The 15437-nt window shown below is 43.8% G+C and overlaps 1 protein-coding gene across 25 annotated transcripts in view; it reads left to right on the top strand.

The window, feature by feature from the left end:
• Window positions 1–15437, top strand: part of kcnma1a (potassium large conductance calcium-activated channel, subfamily M, alpha member 1a) — a 140258-nt gene that overhangs the window by 108660 nt on the left and 16161 nt on the right. For 8 of the 25 annotated variants that reach the window (XM_035172194.2, XM_035172209.2, XM_035172210.2 and 5 more), the window contains 5 exons: window positions 5547–5640; window positions 9873–9999; window positions 11167–11391; window positions 11994–12186; window positions 15177–15290. In XM_035172194.2, coding sequence (XP_035028085.1) covers window positions 5547–5640; window positions 9873–9999; window positions 11167–11391; window positions 11994–12186; window positions 15177–15290 — 753 coding nt within the window. Of the gene's footprint in view, window positions 1–1077; window positions 1111–1501; window positions 1583–3233; window positions 3582–5546; window positions 5641–9872; window positions 10000–11166; window positions 11392–11993; window positions 12187–15176; window positions 15291–15437 lie in introns of all 25 variants that reach the window. The other 17 variants (XM_035172181.2, XM_035172182.2, XM_035172184.2 and 14 more) reach the window with 9 other exon arrangements.

Below are 15437 nucleotides of genomic sequence, written 5' to 3' on the forward strand. Positions count from 1 at the left end.
CCCAGCCCTGCTGGTCCATCACCAAACCTGCCCTGACAGATCCTGTCCACCAGGCAGGCATGCCCCCCCCCTCCCACTGACACACATACACACCCACACACCCCCACCGCCCCCACTCTCTGTCCAATGCCGCCTCGCTACGCCCCAGATGCTAGCCAGTTAGTCTGCCGCCTCTGCAGTGCGGGCAGATTGCTAGAGACAGATGCCAGGGCCACCTTAGGTCCCTGTTTGAGGATCCGTGTCAGAGGCCAGCCCTGGGCCCTCGCTGTGACCTTTACTGCTGGAAGAGACGATGGAAAAGAGTGGGGAGTGTCAGCAGCTCAGAGCTCAGTTCAAGTCTGCACTCAACCAGTTCTTATATTGTTACCAGTCGTCTGTACCTCCTCTGTCAAGGCCATAAACTGTCATTCATAGATAAATACTGGAAACCTTAGTTAATCCATTTTAAATAAGAAGGGATTTAAATGTGCAGGACATTTTTTCCTGACTACATGTTGAGATCAAGTCCCTGTGTATTGTGTGTGTTTGCGCAGCGTGTGTGTGCTGTCTGTGTTTTGGACGTCTACATCCATGTTGTCTTTGTTTCCCACGGTGACTTCCTCTGTCCTGTCTACAGACGTCACAGTGTCAAAACAGAAATGTAGAACGTCCGAGCATTTTTATCGATGATAAATATTGCAATGTTGAATCCACCACTGAAACTGTGTAACCTCAAATACCAGACCCTTTGAAGAAATGTAATAATTAGACTGTCATTCCATCCCATCACAGGTTTAGTACACTTTCCTAAAGGCATGGCTCACACTGAGAGCGGACACTTCATCACATTCACCTGTCTGCCACTTTTTGTGCCATCAATGCCATTCTTACATCACCACCACCATTACTTTAATCATTTATACCTTTTTTCTTATTTTTGTCCTCATGCCTTTTCACTGGTAGCACTTCATCATAGTTCCATTTGATTCCATGTCCATCCACTGCTCTTACGTTGATGTCTCTATTCCTAATGTGTCTGTTTCATTACATCCTTACTCCCTCCGTGTGACCTGCCACTTGTCTTTGCATTCTCCTCAGCCAAATATAAGTATAATGGATATGTCAGATCACGTAAGTGTGTTTCTCCGTCCTTCTCCATTCTGCTCCAGCTCTGTGTTTACAGTCTAGACCCCCTTTATATTATCATATGTAACATAACTAGTACTGATGCTGTGCTTTAGTATTCTCTCTGTTGTCCCCTATTCCTTTAGCATGTACTGATGTTGTCTTGTGTCGTAAAACCAAATGTGAAAGTAAACATAACAAGTAAATTTAGTGTTTAACTTATATACATATTGTTTTGTTTCTAACTTATTATCCTTAAATAATATGGACCCTACTGTATATTGACAGGCAGTTAAAGTAGTCCCATGGTATTTTTAGAGACTGATCATTTTTTTTTGTGTTTGATAATACCATGTAGTTCCATGAAAATATTCTTTTTGTATTGTGCTGCATGTAGCAGCAGATGGCGCTACAACACCAGGGAACAGTGGAAGTCAAAAAGAGGCTGGCGTTCGATTCAAAGCCGATTGCAATTTAGGTAATTTTTTGGTAAATAATTGTTAAATGCATTTATTTCTCTCTGGTAAGGAATCAATTTAAGTTTTTTTTTTTTTTAAATGCTATCCGTCAACTTTAACATTTTCTTTGTACATTTTTATGTAATGTTTATGTTCTTATAAACATTTAGACATTTTATTTTGTTTCCTCTTTTGAAATAGGGACTTCCTCTTTAGCACATCTAAAAGAAATTGTCGCAATCATAATAGAAGTTTTATTTTTTAACTGTAGCAACACAACAATGCATGGCCTAAAAAGCTATTTCATGCATTTGCACTGCCGACGAAGAACAAAGCTTGTTCATGCAGTAGAAAGTATAAAGGCAAAGCCAGCTCAGCTCACATACAGAAGAAAACATTTTCAGTTGTTGTTGCTTCTCCTCATCGTCCAGTTTACATTGGGTCATGGCGATCTGATAAGTTCTTGCATGCAGGACAGCACCGTCATGTGATTAGCATTTCAGGAAGGGACAGTTGCCGTCTGGGTTGTGCAGGATGCACAGTGGACCTGCCAGGGCGGGTGAGTGCTCTCTAACGCTGCACGTGTTTGACAAGGGCCAGATGAATCCAGGAGCTATCGGTGGCGCCCCGTAAATCAAGGAGGCAGCTGACGGCTGGGATAAACGTCTGTTTATCGCCCGGGGCCACACAAGCATGCTCTCTCCTCCAAACAACCAACCAACCAGCCCTCGACCAAAGGGAGGAAAAGGGCTCCGCCTCTCGCAGTCAACTTTGCAACCAGATATTTTACTCATCTGCCCCTGTTGTCTTTCTGCAGTGTGCCATGACCCCTTCAATACATACGGCTTGACTCTGCAGAGAGAGTGTGTGCGTGTGTGTGTGCGTGTGTGTGTGTGTTTGAATGGCTGGGTGAACATCAGGTATACGTATGTATTCTCATATTAGACACAGAAGGTTGCCACTGCACAAACTGTGATTACTGTCAAAGTTACAGCAAAAAAAAAAGAAGAAACAATTCAGCATGTAAATCTACTAAACTGTATTTTTAGATTAAGAATTAAACCAAACCTTCTACACATAATGCCAAAATGTATCCGATAAATCTTTAATGTTTAAAGTTTATTTGAATAAGTAATAGTATAAATTATTACTTTTAAATTTTATATTTGCTGAAATGAAAGTACCGAGCTACACGTTCCGCTTGAGATGACACAGTATCTGATTTGACTGGCTTTAGCCAAGCCGTGTCTCGAGCTTTGTTCTACCACAAAGTGAAGCACAATGGAGAAGTAAAACTGAGAGGCTCCTGATTAATTCATGTTTGTCACAATTGCAAAGTAAATGTCGCTGTGAACATCCTCAGCTAAGAGGGTACGCCACGTTTCAACAGCAGGTTTAGAAAAATAAAAAAGGATTCCTGCTGTTAGGGCATGAATTTTTGAGTTCATGGCATGAAATGAATCTGAACTGAAATGAGAGAAATTGCAATGTTTTTCTAACAGAAACAGCCTTTACATATTTGTAGTTTATTAAATAATCATTACATAGTTTTTTATTCTAACAATTATGACATAAAGAGCAGTATATTATTTTGTAGAGTTTAACACCTTTTACTTTCTATGAGCATTAATACAGGCTTTCTCACACTTTTTATTCTCCATTGTTTGACAGTAATGGATGAAGTTAGACCATCATTTCAAAACCGCTCAGTTAAAGCCACCGGCTGCACCCCTGCCTCCATCACCTCAAATGAATTCCTCCCCAACACCCTGCACCCCAACCAGGACCCCCTGGTCAGACCGGGCACAATCAACATCCCCCTTGTTAATAACCGTAAAGGAAGCCTGCTCCCCGCGGGGCCAGGGCCTCACCCCTCCAAACTGCGCTTCAGTATCTCAGGCCCAGGAGACGTGACGGCCAGATCCCTGGCTGAGAGTCGGCTGAATCGGGCCCGCAGTCTGCCGGTGAAATACCGCTACCATCCCAGTAATGCCATGCTGCTCAGTCACAGTAGGCACTGTAGGTCGCCCCCTTAGCGGGATGCATCAGTCAGTAACCCCCGCCTGGCCCGTCCCACCATTGTGCCTTGTTTTCTGCATGACGGTTCACTATGCTGGAGCTGCTGCTGTGGTTGCCCCCGCTGCTTTGCACGGATTTGCCTGCTAGTGCAGTGGCTGCTACTGTCTGAGTGACTTCCCAACTTGAGGAGTAATAAGACTTGTGAATTTTAGAAGTGCGATTCTTTTCAATTTGTATTTTTAGACGTGCTGCAGAAATTGTGAGCTCTGAGGATAGTGACCTTTGGGGAGAGGAAATAGAATCTTTTAAAGTTTTTAATCTTTCGTTGGAAAAGCTTTTATTGCCCATTGGCTGGAAAGTATTTAATGTTATTGTTGTGGCTGCAAGTGAGAAACATTAGATTTATACCGTTAGCACATTAAGTTTAAACCAGGAGAATTCTGTAAAACAATACGGCAACGAATGCATATTTCTGATGTGGAATTTTTCAAAGTACATTAGAAAGCAAATTATTTGTAAAGTGGAAAGTGCTTGTGATATTAGCTACTCCGAATGCCCAACTGCATAAAGGAAATGTCAGGGAATGACATTTTATTAGAAGGCAAAGTCATATTTCTTATCTTTTATTAGCAGAATTAGGTGACAGCCTAGAATGGGTGCTCAGACAATAATGAAATTCCACATGCTTGGAATAGTCACGGCTTGCGGCGGGCACATTGATTTGCACTAATATCATGCTGTGTTATTGATTCCTAACCAAAGGACTAATACAGGTTTGAAGTGACAGTGCACTTGGCATTTGCAGCTGAGAGGGTGCAGAGTGGATGAGAGTATCTGGGTGCCTGTCTGAACGCTCTTGAAACTCTCAGACAGTAGTGAAGATCAGAATACTGTTATAGCTCCACTGCAATCTTCAGACAGTCGGGCCTGGCCTCACTCAGGGCTTCTCTTTCTTGTCCGCTTCTGTCTGACTGGGACTTGAGCAAAGTTTGGAAAAATAGTGCTTTTGCCCCCCCGTTTGTTTCTCAACACGGGGAAAAGCAGAGTTGACAGGAAACCGAACTTGGATCTGATCAAAAATGAGCTCTGTTGTGGCTGCAGCTCCGAGCCCTACAACCACTTAACAGCCAAAGTGTCAAACACAAGAAAGTGGAATATTTCATCTTAAATAAATCATTTATTTTTCAGTTTAACTTTGAAAAAAAAAAGCCCAGACCTGACCTTCATCTGCTGGAGGGTGACGAGCAATTACTAGCTGCTTTCATAGTCCACTAACTCATACCCTGTCAGCGTCCGTCATGGTGTGTGTGGAGTGCTAAGTGATCCCTCGGCATGGAGGTAGACCTGTAGAAGAGCCATTGTGCGCTTTAGAATGAACTGGAATGATGGGGTGGGGTTTAAGTAGCCATATGTAGAGGGGAAAAAACAACACAAGATCCATCTCCATAACCTTATTTATCTCATTGTCATTGCTTTTGCCCGCGCCCCATTGACAATGACAGTCTGTACCATCTCATGGCAATTAATGGTGTAGGTAAAGCATGGTCACTCTGATGCAGACTGCTAGAGGTCCAACCTGCACAGCTTATTGGGTTTTACGCAGCAGTAGTGTAGCAGTGGAAGCCCTGTTAAAAGTGCACCTATAGCAGAGCCAAAAATATGGGGGTTTTGGGACGTGAGCCCTCCGTGACATTTTCAGGTCGTAAATTGGTTTTTCTCCGTGGTTTTCTCCTGCCTTTCTCAGATTTACCATTGTCCGTTACTAATGCTTTCTCTATATTTTCCCAATTTGACACTGAATTATTAATTTTCCTTTTTTTTTTTTCTTCTGTTCATGTTTTTTTTTTATTTGTTTGCAATGACTGATTAATTGTTTGTTGGCAATTTCTTTTTTAAATGTCAGGTCCAGCACACTTTCCCCCGAGCATCTGTCTCTGTTCTGACATCCTGTGCATGTGTTTGCAGTTGAAGACGAGCATCCGTCGACGCTCTCGCCCAAAAAAAAGCAGCGCAACGGAGGGATGCGAAACTCGCCCAACTGCTCGCCCAAGATGATGAGGTAAGCGACGCCGATTTATCTCCTTCCATCTCTCAAGCGGGGAGTGAGAGGGAGTCAGATAACGGAGGAGAGGCGGAGGGAGGAGAGGATGGAGGGAGTGCATGCGTGCTAGAGATACTTCGGAAGGTGGATGCTGCTGTGTTGGGAGTTTTTGGATGGAAGGAATGGGGGGGGTGGGGGGCAAATTAAGGATGGCAGAGGAAGGAGGTATAAGAAAGTCTGCGAGAGAGGAGAAGTGCCCTGTTATGCTCTGGCTGTTGAGGATGGCATGCTGTCAGCTGTTAATGACGGAGCTGAAATAATATTTCTGTCATGAAAAGCGGCTGTGAGGAGCTGTTTAAAAACTCCTCTGGCTCTAAAGTCCCAGCTGTCACCTCCTCCGGTCTGGTCCACATGTACTCCTTAAACAATGCTGGCACTAATGACACCAGCAACCAATCAGAGGGACCTGCATGGTTACTTTGCCCTCAGGCGACTCCTCTATTGTGGGAACCCCTGTGAGTACTGTTTCTGGTACTTAAGGCCATATGCGAGATGTATCATCACAATCAAATATGAATTCAAATATTACCTTCCTTTTATGCTGTCCCGTGGAATTAAATTGCCGTTAATTGATTTTGAAGGATAAAAGGGGGCTAGTTTTTTTTTTTTTGTGCTCCTCCGCCTCAGAGGCATGGGTTAGCAACACGACAGCGTGGAAAAGGCAGGGGAGGCCGCGGCTTGCACGTCGGGACGGCGGCGTAAAAGGGACGGCGGCGAAGATCTAACAGGACAGGAACACTCGTAGCTGCGCTGCCTGTCTCCTAATGAGGCTGAGTGTTATGGTCATCACCTTCACGACTTCACATGAGGAAAACATCTGGAGAGAACTGTGCGGAGAGTCTGAAGTGTGCGGGAAAACAAATCATGTTTTCTGTGTGGAATTAAAAATCCCTGAAGGCAAAAACAAAAGATTGTATTGCCAGGAAGTTTAAAATCGGCAACAAAGTGGAAAATACAAATATACTTTGATTCCTATCATTGATTTCTGAATTATATTCTTGCTGTTACTCGTTATTGTGCCGTGGTTTGTTTTCCTTACATTCTAGCAGAGGTCTTTGTATGTTGGTTCTGCGAGTTTCCCTGAGGCAGCGTTCCTCCTACTGCTCTGGCGTGCCTATGTGATTTTGTCCAGCACTTGTCAGCCTCCCCCTCGGTTCTCCACACACAAAAAAAAAGCACTTAATAAGCCTTCACACTTGCCAAACCATTAGCCCAACACAGAGTCATACCCTTCAGTCTAGTTTGCAACAGAGCATCATTTTCGATGCCCTTGCTCAGAGGGAGAAAACGACTACAAAAGCAACTAGACATTGGCGTATTTCCAGCTAACTGCTTGTTTAAAAGGCTGTTTAGTTTGCCTAACTTAAAGCACAAAACCTTTTCTTCTCTTCCCTTTTTTGTTGTTTTTTTCCCTTGCTCGCGAGACGGTCCCCCTCTGCCGTGTAATATATGCATCTCCGCTTTGATCTCGCAATGATAATAATTCTTGAGAGTTATTTACTCAGTTTTGAAAACGCTTCAAAGCGGTGTCAAAGTTTTTTCTGCTTTAGGGGTGCTTCTGTATTCTGCTGGCTCTTGGGTACTGGGGGATGACAGGTCCTCTGTTATAGGTGTAGATTTTTTTTATTCTCCAAGTCTTAGCCTTCAGCAAAACATCAAATTACCCATCACAGTCCACAGCCCCCCCCCCCATTCGCAGCTGCCCCCGCCAACATATAACACCATATATATTAAACAGTTGTTCTTTACAAGGTGTGTTTTATGCACAATGAAAAGTGATTGTTTGAGGTAGCCTTAGGGATACTTTATTCTACAAGCAAGGCGGGGGAAAACACAGTAGAGAGCGAGCGAGCGAGAGAGCGAGCATACGTATCAAGTATGATTTTTACAGGACTCGCAGCCTAAAGGCCTTTGTAAATAAATAATGATCAACAGATTGGCTGTGGGCTTTTGAAAAGCATGCCTTTGTCAGTTTGCATGATGGGGAAAATTTTCAAAGCAAGAGGCTGCCTTCGTAGTCTGGCAGAGAGGGATTGGGGGAGCACGCCCATCCCCAGCTTGTGACTGCAGAGTGATACACTGGAATAACTCAACTCTGTTTGAAATATATACTGAGGGAGGGAGGGAGGAAGAAAGAGAGGGGGGGAGACACTGGAGTAAGACATGCTGTAAGGGAAATATTTGTCCTATATATATAAAAGTGCATCTGATAAATTTCTTTATTTTACCCAGGGAAAATATTTGCTTTACAAACCAATATACTGTAAATTCATTACAAATAGGAATGTAGTTGTTGCGTTTTGGTGGGGGACTTTCCGTTAAAGGATTTTCCAAATGAATAAAATGTAAAAAAGAGTATTTTGTAATCTATTTAAATATATTTATGCAGTTTATTGAAATGTCAAAGGTGACATTGAATCACATTTTGCATCCTGACCTATATCCTCAGCACGTTGGGGTTATTAGTTTCCCGGCCTCCTGTCCGACATGTCACTCTCCTAACGAACCGCGCTTCCACCACGCCGCTGACAACATGTCCTCGAACCTTTTTGACGGGTCGTGACTGACGACATGCGTCCAATCGCTGGAGGTATCATCCGCTGCTGACATCCCTCGGGCGTGGCACTGTGGCACGGGCGTCATGTCTGCTCTCCCCGAGCCTCGTGGTAGGTTCAACCCGAGGCAGGGAGAAGGCAGAGGGAGGAGGAGGTGTGCGGAGCCGGTGACAGGCTGCCAGTCACGCCGCTGACAGCTCTGTGAAAGATAGCTGTCTTGGCAGAGAGAGGTGGAGCGGCAGCCCGCCTGCATGCGCCAGTCAGCCCCTGTGTGGAGGCGAGCGGAGCCGAGCAGATTGAAGTGACGGGGGCTCCGTGGAGTTGATTGGCGCAACACGCAGCTCTGGATGAAAGATTCAGGCTGAGTGTAAAAAACACTAAATGCTGTCAGTGTTATTATCACCTGCACTAACTGATAGAGGGAAGAGGGGGAAAGAGAGGTGGTGAGATGGTGCCTAATTGACAGGTTATTTTTTAAATAACTTTTACTTTTCCTGCGATGGCATGCAACCCAAATGCCGGCTGAAGGAAGAGACGACATCAAAGCGTTGTCAGCGAATGACAGTGTTGATAGACGATAGAGAGAGTGATACTGAGAGAGATGTATGTCAAATTCTTGAGATGCTTTCTCCCATTTTACTCAAGCGTCTGTCTCCGTGCACTTCTCTGTTTTTCCGAGATGGTGCAGCGCTGCTTTAACCAAGGATTTCATTATTTGGGTTGAACTGTAAATAAATTACGTTTGCATCGCAGCTGAACAAACAATATAGTTATTGTGAAGCGGCAGTAAAAATAAAAAAAACCCTGCAGTTTCTTTTGACTCAGTGGGATTGGGTGAAATATTGTGGGTTTGCCTTTAGAGGAACTGTGAGAACACGTCTCGTAGGATAAGTGCAAGAACAAGAGAGGCAGCATAACAGGGCTGACAGGAGCCCTTTCATGGTCAGTGTTACACCGGATAAAACTCAGCAGCCCACTGCTGTGGATTAGTCTGTTTGGTTGTGACACGCTGCTGAAACATTAATGTCCATCAGTTGTGGAAGCAAAATGTGATTGGGCAAATTCCTGAAATATTTAAAGTGTGAGCCTGTTGGAGCGTTTACTATTTGCTCCGCATGGCGTCGGGAACTGGAGGAGAGGGTAAAAGCTGGTAATTGGCCTTGTGTTGTCATGCCATTCAGTCAGTAGCATTCAAGTCTCGACTTGACTTGCTGTTCTCCTCTGCACCACTGCAGGCACCAGGGTCTTTTAGTTTTCTGATGGCGCGGGCATCAAGGACAAGAGCGAACGGAGGAATGATGTGTTAGTTATGGGATGTACAATATTATTGCAGTTAAAAATAGTTTAAATGGGATGATCTTCATGCACTTTAAATGTCTAAGCTAAGTTTTAAAGCTTGTATCTTATTATGTTTTTAATTTTTTTATGGATAATGTGTCTTGTGTTGTTTTTAAATGTGAACTGCACCTTGATCTGTGCAGTCCGGCATTTTGCAGTTGAAGTGATGAATGAATCAGATCTGACTTTACTGTGTGTATCTCAAAACAAATCCAGGTGGTTTTGCCACTTCGACCACGAGGCCGCAGGCATTTCACAAAAATGTGCTAACGTGCACGTGTTATTTTGTCTCCTCAGTCGACACGACCCCCTTCTGATTCCTGGAAATGAACAAATCGAGAACATGGACATGAACGTGAAGAGGTATGATTCGACAGGGATGTTTCACTGGTGCCCGTCTAAGGAGATCGAAAAAGTTATCCTGGTGAGTTGGGGGCAAGAGCTTTGTAAGTGCAATGCAATAAAGAAATGTAATAAAAATATACACAAAATAACAATAACAGAACTGAAGTTAAAGTAAGTGATGCTCAGGAGCAAAGGTTTCCCCTCGATACTGTAGCAACACAGTCACATACTAATATGTACTGAAATTTCTCTCAATGCCTCTCTGTTGTTTCAAGGTGAGTTTATTGTTTTTTATACGTATGTATATATCCTCCAAAGATCTGTGAACAGCATTTCAGCTCCTCTCCACGCATGGGTTTGCTCGGATGTTTTTGCAACGCAGTTTGTAAGCATTTAGGTTGAGGGTGATGGGTTTAAGATCCAAATCAAATGAAATTACCTTTATAGCTGAGATTTAGGGAATTTTTTTTACACTTTTTCTCTTAAAGGTTTTATTCAAGTTTTAATTCAGATTAAATAGGAGGGTGAAAATTATTCCTGGAAGAGTGTGGTCACTGGACCTGATCTGTGGATAATTTTCAAAAATGTTTCATCCACTAGATAAAATCAATGCTCCTAGTTTAACCTCATGTTTCCGGTAAACAAAGACACAGTTTTAGTTTGAAACTGGCTGCGTTTAGTTTTCTTAACAAACTTGCAGTGAAATGCACATCAAGCTGCTGCGACAGATCTTGAAAGCAGAGGATTTGCATTGTTCTCTTACGACATTAAGGATCTTTGTTTATGAGTTTCTGTTTTTATGACAGGGTGCTTGCATACATACATACATACACAGTGTATGTGCCTAAAATCTTACAAACTGCATTTTTCAGCCAACTGCCCTCTGATAAAAATCACATTTTGGTTTTGCTGTGTGAGATTCCTGATTATCCAATAAACTGCTTATAAACAGAATAGTAGTTAACCAAATCCTCGTTGATGTAAATGTTGCAGCCTGTTAATAGATGATTTTTAAAGAAGAACTAATCATGTATGTTTCAGCTTGGTTAACAAACTATTTAATGTGGGTTTATAACAGTTTATAACAGACTTTTAAATGCTGTTGGTTTGGTTCCTCATGCACACTACCCGGTTTTCTGTTAACAGCATTCATTTCTTTTCTGTGTCTCTTACTCCTCTGTTTTCACTCCCACTCATCCCTCCCTCTCTTTCTCTTCTTCTCCCCATATCCCCCTGTTCCCTGCAGACCCGGAGTGAAGCCTCCATGACGGTGCTGAGCGGCCATGTAGTGGTCTGTATATTTGGGGATGTCACGTCCGCTTTGGTGGGGCTGCGAAACTTGGTGATGCCTTTAAGAGCCAGCAACTTCCATTACCACGAGCTGAAGCCCATAGTGTTTGTGGGCTCGCTGGATTACCTGCGCAGAGAGTGGGAAACTTTACACAACTTCCCCAAGGTCTCCATCTTACCTGTGAGTGCACCCGTTCCCTGCCACGGGAGATGAATCTAAAACCCAGAATCTGTGGTTGTGTGTGCATGTGACTGACATTTTGAGCTACGTGCACAGTGAAATCCTGAGAGGCATTGTCAGCTTGATGTGATCACACATTACTCAATTGAATGATCACTCTATGCGAGCTCAGTCAACCCCCCCACCCCCACCCCGCCCCGCCCTCTTCTTCATTTTACCAGAGCAGTGACGCATCCTGTATATCCAAGATGGAGTTCATGTGTTGCAGCTGCAGTGCCCATCACAGATGGCGTGGCTCGCTGCCTTAGAGCTTGTTAGGCCTGACTTGACTGATGATCAGAGGAGAATCCCAAACACAGCCCTCAGCGCAGGCTAGCCTTTAGATTAGTCCATGTCTCTGATTCTCCAGTGCCCAGTTAGATCAGTGGAATGTCATCGCCTCGAAACAAGAATACTTGTTAACTAATTTCCCAAAGCTCCACTCTGCTCACTTCTTAAATTTGTTTTTCTGTCCCCCATGTCTGTCTCTTCTCCTCTCCCCGCATTTTTGCTTCCTCCTCTTCTGCCTCGCTCTCTCCCTCTCTGTTCTCCTCACCCTGAAGGGTACACCATTAAGTCGGGCGGATTTAAGGGCTGTCAACATCAACCTCTGCGACATGTGTGTAATCCTGTCAGCCAATCAGAACAATATCGAAGACGCCTCACTGCAGGATAAGGAATGCATCTTGGCATCGCTCAACATCAAATCTATGCAGTTTGATGACAGCATCGGGGTCTTACAGGCTAATTCCCAAGGTAAGGAGCGTCCTATTGGACTGCATGTGCACGGCTGCCCTGAGGGGACAGGTTGTGGCAGGGAGAGAAGACAGTATTCAAAGATGGGAAAAGATGACAGGAAAAAGGGGAGGGTGAGCTGAGGGAGAGGGGAATGTAGTTTGTCATGCACAGTCTGCTAAGTGTCCTTAATTGAAATACAGGTTTGTTGTAAATGGCATCTATAAACAGACTTAACTGTAACTCCTGACGACTGAGCTGATTGTTTCATCAAGCCGTTGAAGAGTGTTTACTCCACATAATTTTCTGCTGATTTCAGTGGCGTCCCTGGTAATTACATGCTGCTCCTTGTCCTTGATAATACTTTATAATGATGTAATCAACATGACTGTGTCACTTGATGTTGTTCCCCCTGATCTGGTGTCTGGTGGATCGTCTGGAACAGATTGTTGATGTTTGCAGACAAACACACGAACCTGGCATCCCATCAGGCCTCATCATCATTAAGCAGCCAGTACAAATCACCAGGCAGGCCAATTCAGCTGCTCCTCATTAGTCACAACAAAACAGTGACACAGGCGTGCGCGCACCTTCGTGTTCGGATGTGTGTACGTCCGCACGCATCGCACACAAGCAGTCACTCATGCCAACGCAATCTATCCACGCACACACCCACAAACAGGTAATCCTCAGTTTATGATTAGCCTGAAAGGCATGACATGCCTTGAGCTCAGTACTATTTAGAGCCACCACAGTGACTGTTGTAAATACAAATCAAAGTTGAAGGTCCAAGAGGCCATTATTTTTTAGTGCAGAGCACTTCCACATGTTTTAGGAGAATGCCAATGCTGTTATTTCTCCAGCCTTGAGTGAGTGATGTGCTGTCGATAGTGGTGCCACTGAGGAACAATAAGCAGGGGTAAATCTGAGAGCATGCCGCTCCTGGGAGCCGTATCCACAGAAAGCCACCTCGATATGAAGCCCACTTGCCTATATCCTCTCCCAGGGTCGATGGATGGAGCCTATTGTCATCAATAATTGGGTCTTACATCAACCAACCATTTCAGTGATAAATACTTCACTTTAGGAAGCACACACACACTCCACGGTGACATGCAATCATGCATACACGGGGAAACACACACACATACCCAGACGCTGCTATTGTATCATAGGTATTGCTTCTGGGATTCCTTCCTCCCTGAATGCTCCCATTCAGACGCTGTCTGTGGAATTTAAAACAAGAAGGTGCAAATGAATAAATAAACATGCGCTTTCCTGGGGGAGAGCTTCTCACGGCTGCTGTAGCATGTAGTCAACCACAGAGCATAGCTGTGCCCAGGGGGCTACAGGGATAAGGGGGTACGTAACCCAGATCTCACATGTCTATTGTGCATTGTAGTCGGGTAGACAAGGTTACAGCCTCACACTGGCAACAGCCAGAGGAGGAGACATGGTGTGTGATCAGACTGCTTTTCAAACGCCGGCTGGTGTACTCTGGGCAGTGAATGTTATTTTGTAAAATGTTACAGTGCAAACTGATTGTAAGAAAATTGAGAAAGAATAGAAGACTTATATATATATATATATATATATATATATACACACAAATATTAAAAGTATTTTATTTGCCATAGGTGGGGATTTTAATTCCTACATGAATTCACTAATATAGGATTACGATGATCGCTGAGATAAACACATCTCAGCTTTGTGGCGTTTTAACGCTCTGGTTCTGTCCCAGAGAGACATACAGCTCTCTGTTTGCAGCTCACACTGCAACTTCCTGAGCTGTTTGTAAGCTAACAGGTTTTGAAAGCCGCTCAGCAGCAGGCCTCATGTATCCCTGTTCTCACCAACAATCACTTTCTGCTGTACACCCGGCGCAGAATGGAAACGGCTCCTCTACAGCTCTGTGCTGTCTTCATGTTCACTATGATACAATAAGAGCAGTGTTTTTAGAGGCAGTATCCCAAAAAAAAAACACACAAAAAAACTTGCTGTCACTCTCCGGTGGAGTGAACCTCATCCTTTATGGACATCGACAAAATGATGTTTTCACTGTCTGAGCTCGTGCTCCCTGGTCGACTCAAAATGTCAAACCTCCGCTATTTCCAAGTTCAATAATTGGTATAACAAGAGTAATGATTATCCATGCCTCAGTTCAGTGTGTGCTTCCTGCTGTGTACTAAACTATTTGGTGTCTTTTCGGTTGCAAAGGGCTGGAAGATCTCTTTTGTAATGTAAGCAGCTCATTGTGTGTGTGTGTGTGTCTTTTCTGTCAAGAAACACTCACACACACGCATGGAAAAATGTGCAATCCTTTTAAAAACTTTGTGACCTGAATATATTCCCTGCATTATGTTTCCTTGGTGGTGGCACTATAAGCTGGCATTTTGCTGTAGTCAGCACTAAATGATGGATGTCAAAACACAGTTGATGCATTATGCATATAGCATTACAGATTTAAGGTGTTTACTTGTCACTTTGAGGAAATGCAAAAAATGTGAAGTCATGTGAATTCATAGTCCTGTCACTTGCACTTGCGCCTCGTGGTTCTGAGCCACGCCATTTCCGATAAAAGGTTTTCAGGATCCACTTCACCTATTTTATCGGAACAAAATGAACAACATACAAAATTTATGTCGGCCCGGTGATGGAGAGACGCAAATGCTAAATATGTCTTAGCTGACCCCTAAAAGCACAGTATCCATATTGCAAATTTCTAGACGGCCCCTTGTTCACTCAGCCTTCGCCTCCATTTTTCCTTTTTTTGTCAATCCACACATTTGAATGACACAGAAAGCGCACATCAACAACTTCCTGCTGAGTGAGCTGACATGCACTATGTATAATGGTGTTGATACAGAGTGCCAGGTTACCTCCTCATGCTTATGATACCTACATGAGAGGCACTTTTTTTTTTTGCTTGCACAGTGTTTTTTCTCCTTGATCTCTTTATGACTCTTTCTGTATTATTTACTCATGTCTTCTATTTACCTGTATTCCAGGTTTCACGCCTCCTGGAATGGACCGGTCATCTCCAGACAGCAGTCCAGTACATGGCTTCGTGCGTCAGGCTTCCGTCACCACCGGATCCAACATCCCCATCATCACAGAACTAGGTTAAAGCCGTTTCCAACCATCTTTACAGTGCAAATGTCGCATGCCACACACCCAATAACCTCAGATCAACTCATTACCCATTCGCAGACATAGACACAAAGAACTGATAATCCCAAGACTTCAACTTCATGCCGCTACCAAAAGTT

Source organism: Hippoglossus stenolepis, chromosome 12, assembly GCF_022539355.2.
Source record: "Hippoglossus stenolepis isolate QCI-W04-F060 chromosome 12, HSTE1.2, whole genome shotgun sequence".
Lineage (NCBI taxonomy): Eukaryota > Metazoa > Chordata > Actinopteri > Pleuronectiformes > Pleuronectidae > Hippoglossus > Hippoglossus stenolepis.